General features: G+C 39.2%; 1 protein-coding gene across 1 annotated transcript in view; it reads left to right on the top strand.

The window, feature by feature from the left end:
- The first annotated feature begins 536 nt into the window (after positions 1 to 536).
- Positions 537 to 7,273, top strand: part of GPLD1 (glycosylphosphatidylinositol specific phospholipase D1) — a 22,437-nt gene continuing 15,700 nt past the window's right edge. The window contains exons 1-4 of the mRNA XM_010004527.1: positions 537 to 633; positions 3,052 to 3,107; positions 4,072 to 4,150; positions 6,427 to 6,524. Of these exons, the coding sequence (XP_010002829.1) occupies positions 537 to 633; positions 3,052 to 3,107; positions 4,072 to 4,150; positions 6,427 to 6,524 (330 nt within the window). The remainder of the gene's footprint in view (positions 634 to 3,051; positions 3,108 to 4,071; positions 4,151 to 6,426; positions 6,525 to 7,273) is intronic.

Genomic DNA, 7,273 nt, shown 5'->3' with positions numbered 1-7,273 from the left:
GGTGCCTGGCGGGGGTGCTGTGAGGCGGGGGAGCTCGGGGGTCCCGTCGTGTGTCGCTCGGGCTTGGTCTGGGCCGTGAGACCCGGGGTGTGTCCGCGGTGTCCCCTCAGCTCTCCGCAGCCTGCAGCTCAGGAGCTGGCGTGTTTCTGTACTGCGATGGGCTGTATTTCAGTGTGAAACACAGCGTGGCTGCGCCAAGTCGTGTGCCCGCTGAGCTCTGCAGGGGGATGCCCCTCTGCCCAGCCCTTGTGCGGGGGTGTTGCCGCTCCCCAGGCGGCCTGAAGCCCGGGGATGCTGCACCATTCAAGGGGGAAGAAGCAGCCCTATCGGTTGTTTCTTCTCTCTAGTTCTAAAACGCGGTCTTTTATTTAAAAAAAACAAACGCAACACAAAAAGCATTGGTATGACACAACGGGCGGCTTGCTTGCTGTGTCAGCAGAGTGTCTGAAAGCCAAGGCACGCTCCGTAACCCACGTTTCAAAGGTCACGGTGCAGCTCTTTCCCAGCTCCGGGAAGCAGCGGTGTGAGCCAGCACCATGGCTGGTTTGAAGCTTTGGGCTGTTCTGCCGCTCTTGCTGTGTCACTTCTGGCAGAGAGGTACCCCCAGTGGACTTTCAACGCACGTCGAAATAGGTAAGACGTGTCCAGAGGGAATTTGCGTGTCCTTTGGGTCGCTGGGGAAAAGTAAGTTCAGGTTTGGCTGGAAAGCAAAGGGAGGAAATAATGTTGAAGTAAAGAGCATTCTGCATAATTCTTTACAAAATGTAACACATAGGATGGATTAGTAGCTTGGTTTGGGAGTTTGAAACTTTGCTGTCTTTATAAGCAAAATGCTCGAATTGATTCGGTGGCGTATTTTTCCGTCTTCTAAAACACAGCTATTATGTAACTGGAATGTTTGTGAGTCTTACTCAGACACGTTTTGGTTTGGAGGAAGGAGAGGAATACTTTACACAATTTACAGAATTGTTATATTTAAACTAGAGAACAGCACAGGTCATTTGTTGCAGCTCTCTTTTCAAGTCACTATGTATTATTTTTACTGTATCTGCATAAACCAGCTAAAATTCTGTAATGTGTTTATTTGTGTCTATGACTAACATAATTAAAGTTTTGTTCTGTGTCTCTTTCTGGTAGGTTGCTATTTGTAGCCTGAACAGTCTAGGCTTGTAGAGAATGAAGGAGAGAACTGAGTGAACATCAAAGCGGGGAAATACTTCTGTTTTGATTCTCTTGTTTGAATGTGTTATTTCAGAAAGCTGGTTTTTCTGCTGTAGTTCTTGCAGTAACATTCCTGAGTAGTGTGAGGTTATTGTGAAATGTTTACTTACAAGAATCTGATCATTTTAATTGTTTGTTCTGTTTCTGATTCTAAATCCATTGATCAGACAGATAATAAAATGTATGATGTTGTGTCTCTTCAGGTAATCTCCTCAGATTTTAAGTACTAAATACATGCAACGTTGAACAATTTAAAGGCTGGGATTAGTCATGATATTCATTTGAGACTGAGAGTATGTTCCCTGACTGAGTGTTGTAGCCTTGGTCAGCATCCTGCAGCCATTCATTTTGTCTAATGATATGTCAAGAAACCCATAGTAATTACAAGTCACACTGCCTGAGGTTAGACAAGAATATACATCTTTTCCAGCTCGGGGCTCTAGTTACTAAGTATGAGCCAAGGTCTTGGTTGTCAGAGGACTAGTAGTGCACTGAGCTGTTGGTTCATATTTTACAACAAATTTTGTCCATTTGTCTGAAAATGGCATTGAACTAGCTTTAGCTCTGATGTTGCTAAAACTGGTGCTTTTAATAATGTGCAAATAAAAGCCCATGAAGATAAGACAGTGAAAGTTATTGCCAAATTCAAACACTGAGTATTCCAGGAAGCCCCCAACCCCCCTAAGAATAGAAAGGAGCTCCTCTGACTCAAAGCCAAAGTCTACCCTGGACAGACTTTTGCAAGTACTTTTAAAATGGTGAAAAGCTCTGCCTGTTCAAAATGTTGGTCATGTTCAGTGTGCTCAGCAGAGCTGTGCTGTGTCCTACTTGTCACGGCCTCCTTGCTGGAGGCAGGTCTGAGTGGGGAGGCTCTTCCTTTGCCAAGGGCTCCCCTCAGACCTACAGGACTCTGTGGAGCTGCAGGGATCTGTCCAAAAACTCCTTGTAAAAGTGAACTTGAGGACCTGGGCCCACATGAATAATGAAAAAAGTCAGAGGGGGAAAAGCAAACAGAGCCACCTGCACTGGAAATAGAAATCTGTGTTGCAATGGCTGAGCCTTAGGATGATAGACTTTTTATTTAATTCCTGTTTTGGAAGATTGATCTTTGAGGTATCTTAACATATTTTTGTAAGGATGGTTTAGATCAGTGAGTAAAATTCAAAGTTAAAGAGCATTCAAACCCACTCAGTTTTGTCTGGACCTCATTGTGGAATGAGAGTGGGATTTTTTGGTGATGTGATTTTGTTTGGTAAGGACCAAATCAGATTCAGAATATTCTGGGCTGTGTTGATCAGTTTTAGTCTGTAAATATCTTCAAGTGAGGATTAAAACTGTGTGGGAGGACAAGACCCATCCATGCATGCAGTTTCAACCAAATAATTTTAGAGGCCACATTGGGTATTTTTAGAATAGTGTTAGTATCTCGTCCCTGGGATCTAATTAAAGGAGACTTCATCAAAGAAAAGTTATGTCAGTTTGTTTAATTCTCTTGTTGTGCTTGCTCAATAAATATTTTGGCAGCAAGAGTGCCTATTCAGTGAGTAAATAGTATTTTCTACCTCGCTGACTTTAGACTTTTGATATTTTTCATACATGTTAAAATTAATCAAACTGTTAAACATCTGCATTTATAATTTATGATAATAAATAATTTATGATCCCTCTCTCACACATACAGCATTTTCTTAGATACCATGTCTTTTACACCTGTGCCACTAGGCTAAGATATGATGATGTGGTGTATTCTGGTTTTTTATAATGTTTCTAACAAAACATAGGCCTGGCTACAATACCTATAAATAAGTACTTCAATATGTTGTTTTTCAGCACATAGAGCTCTGGAATTTTTCATTAAGCACGAAGGGAGTGTTAACTATAGACAGGTAGGAAGAATATTACTGCTTAATCGTGTATATCTTTCTTCTGAGTGTTTTTGTCTTTCTTCTTGCCCTTCTTTATTATTTATTCTCCATAGTATGTCTGTATCTATTGTGCCTAGAGTCTGTTTTTACTTTTCTTTTTTTTAAATTTGACTCTTTCTGAATACTATTGTAAATAGGTAGTAATTATAGTAATGTCTATAGACTGTGTGTGTTTTCTCACATTTTTCCCTGTCATTTTAAGTCATACCGTCCGTGGGTTAGTTGTATTAGAAGAATCAGTAGAGAACTTCTGGAAAGGAGATGTAATAAACAGAAGGATAGCAAGGTGACAGCAAGGTTTTGAAATCAGTCCATCACATATAATTTAACCACTTTCAGATTGGTGCAAATAGCTTTTTCTTTTGTGGACTGTATCCAGCAGAGCACCGCAAGCATGTGAACAGTTTTCATGAACACATAAGCAAAACATATACTTTTTTCTTTGTTTAAAAAAAAAAGTAATATCCTTTAGCAGAGTATAAAGACAACCATTTTATATAATTAGATCTTGTATCAAAGTGGCAGACTGCTCAAGGGGATTATTCACATTGTTCACTGTAGACAGCTTTGCTGTGATTCAGGGGCTGGAAGATAGCAGACCAGGCTTGTGTCTAGTCCAGGAGGAGGGCACCTTCAGAAGGTGACTTCACCAGTACCTGAGTTAGATCATATCAATACTTTCCTAAATGGCCTTTCAATTATAGTGTGTAATGAGGAGTTTAGTTTAACTTACTAATATTTTGGCAAAGAAGGGAGTGGAGTGGGATGATGGGGGTGGTGATCAGACTGGTAAAATGTTTTTTTTACCCAAATAATAATTGTATCTCACTGAATATTTACATTTTAACTTCAATATTGGCAGTGAACTGTGATTTTGTGCTGCGCAATAGCATTCTGAATCCTTTTTTCCTCATCCTTTTCCCAGTTATTACTAAGCCACCAAGATGCATTTCAGGCTGGGAGTGTTTATCCTGATGCCTTTTATCCTTCCATCTGCAGAAATGGTAAGAAAAGCTTTTTAAGTGCGGTATTGAAATAATTGTATCTTTATGTGAAAATCCTACAGAATTTTGTTGGGTTGAAAATAGCTATGTTGTAAGAAATTAAGTATGGGGAAAAAATACCTTCCTGCAAAAACATCCACTGTTTTTGTTAGTATTTTGAGCCTTCTTGCAGAATTTTGTAAGAATATAATAAATTTGAAAATTGTTTAGAAAGCAACTTTGGGTAAATGTAGCGATTTAATGTGTAGGGCAGTTTGATAGAAGGATACTGTTGGATTAAATTAGGTCAGATCGCTTGGAGAGAAACTGAGAGGAGAGAATGAACTTTTTTCTAAATGCCTAGACTACACTACAAAATTAGCACCCCGTTGCCGTGACTGTAAAAAGTATATCTTGACTTGCAGCTGGTGCCCTGATTTTTCAGCTCTGGTAGGTCAGCTTTTGATCATAATCAGCTTCTCCAGCAACACTGGAGCTATAAAACAGCCAGCTAGAGCTTGCTACACAACATTTGCTGGTAAAGTGGTAAATCTGGGCAGCAAGCAATTAGCAAATATGAGAAAGACAGCTTGTTCTCCAACAAACAAGCTGTTAGGATGTTGAGGCAGGTATCAGGGACAGCGATCCGTAGCTTGTGTGAGGTTATCTGGCCAATTAATTGTTAAGATCTTACTGAAAGTCTGAAGTATGACAAGTGGTTTATTTCAGTGGGTCATCCAAATTCAGATCCATTAAATTCAAAGTCCTATTTAGGTCCTTTGGTTTGACTCATCTTTCACATGGTTTTGATTTGAGTGCCAGTGCCTCCACTTACCTCAGTATTTTTTTTCCTGTGTTAAACTACAAAATCTTTGTTTATCCTTCCAAATACACTTTCCCCATCTTTTCTTATCACCTGCTCTATTTAGATTCTTTAATCACACAGTGACAGCTATACTTCTCACTGTTCCTCAGTCATAGATGGTTGATGCTGACTGTTGTTTATGCCAACTACAGACTGCTTGGTTTACACCCAGGTTGCCTAACAGCGAACCTTCTCTGTTGTAATCTTTTGGTGCTCAGCTCACATCTGGATTCCCACTCTACTCTGACATTTAATACTGGTTTTGTTTCCTACCATGCACCACGGCACTCTTCCTGGTCTTCTGCCTGGTTCTGCTAACATCTTTTCCCAAACTTCAGTCTTGTTTTCATGACTGATTTTTACCTCCTGCAATTTCAATTCCTGCCCTAACTTGGTTGTTTTTGTCTACCTTCCCTTTGCCATCTAACGGTTTTGACTTCTGCCTTATACCGAGCTAGTGATGAGACAGGAGGCAAACCTGGATGTAGAAGTCTACTCTGAGAACATTTTATTTGGTCTAGCAAATCTCATCCTTAATGTTACTTAGTTCAGCTGCACTGTCAAATGTCAAGAGGCCAGGAGGTGACTGAATTGCCCACAAAGTCTCCTCTCTCAGTTTCAGCATTTAATATATCTTAATCTTTTGCAGTTTCACAGGTCTGTTTGAATGAAGACGTATTCTTCCATGTGTATTGATACTCCAAGCAATTTTGTCTCCTTCCTACCTTTTTCCCACTTAGAGAATTTAATACTTTGTTGCTTATGTCAGCATCACATTTCCCTCAGCTTTATATAAGTACACAGAAATGTTTAGGCGAAGTCATTGTTAGATCCTAGATAATCTCTTTTGCACAAGTCCAAGTAAGACTAATAATTGATGCTTCAAAAAAACCCCTGATTTTTCCTGCTTTCCTCTGCCCTTCTGCTCTGCACTGTATCTTGGCAAGATTGCCATTCTGTTGAAAATGATGGTGCTGATGACATAACATTCCTCTGCCCTGTAGAAACTGATACCTGTCCCAAAACATTGTATTTTAAGTTGGCTGCCATGCCCATCACCTTTTCTGCCACACAATTTGATGCATTTAGTTAGCAGCTTCTTTGTCAACTCTCTTTATCCTCTCCATTTGGGAGGCAGTTTTTTATTGTCATGTACCTACTCACAGGCACAGAGAAAGATAGCAGGCACAAAATTTTCAGATGGTTCACACCAAAATTGTAGAAGGTTAATCTAGTATCTCTTTTGACAGTATAAATAATATAAAAATATATCCCATTTGGCTCTTTTCATGTGAGTGGATTGCAGAATGTATTGTCTGTACGTTATGAAATTGAACAAAAGTCTATGTATTTTAAAAGAGAATTTTTTTTTCTTTTCTTCTTGCCCCCCCCCAAGAATAAATGAAATACTGTTATAATTTTATTGCAATAGGAATATTCCATGATGTGTCTGAAGACACTCACTGGTCACCATTTCTCAGTGCAAGTATTCACTACATCAGAAGGAATTATCCTCAGCCTTGGGAAGAGGTAGAAAATTCCTTTAACTTTTGACTTTGCTTTCTATTGTTTTCTTCACCTTGCTGTTGCAGTTTCATCCTTTGGGAAATATAGAAAAATGTACACATTTTTAAAATTAAAGTCTCCACTGATACAGGAAAATTTTAAAGCCTGTTTTCATCTTTATCAGACAAAAAAGGGCTATCAGTTATTTCCAGTCTGGCCTCATGCTTATGATATATTTTATATATCTTCTTATAACTTTCAAATGTGATTGGTGGTGTTGTGTTGGTTGTCAGATCTGGTTGAGTGTTTGCAACTTGAAAAACAGACATATTTTAGAGTTCTCAGAATTATAGGACTTAGTCCTGATTTGCTATTGCTTTTGGTATTTGAGCTGCATAGGAGGAAAGGAAAAACAAGTTATCAAAAGTGAGAATTATTTTATAGGTAATATTTTTTTGGTTTGCTTATTGGAGAATTTTCTGTTCTCTCTCTGCTGGGGAGAATCATACAGGTGGGGCAGCATTTGAGAGCACGCACTCTCTAAAACCTAAATGAGTCTGTCTTTTGACTGGCTGCTGGTGCTACTGATCTTGTGAGCTATTAAACTTTGGGAAGCATAAATTTGTCAAAAACTAGGATTCAATTACAGATTTTGAAAACAACTCTGGAACTTACAGTGATTCAATGTCTTTTCTGGAGAAATTAGTTTGCTGCTGCTGATAAATTGATGCCAAATCGCTTTTCTGTTTGTAGGAATGAGTCATTTCATACCT

This window comes from Chaetura pelagica, unplaced genomic scaffold, assembly GCF_000747805.2.
Source record: "Chaetura pelagica isolate M959 unplaced genomic scaffold, ChaPel_1.0 scaffold78, whole genome shotgun sequence".
In the NCBI taxonomy this organism is placed as follows: domain Eukaryota; kingdom Metazoa; phylum Chordata; class Aves; order Apodiformes; family Apodidae; genus Chaetura; species Chaetura pelagica.
Note: the sequence above shows the minus strand (reverse complement) of the source record. Positions and strands in the feature narration are given on the sequence as shown.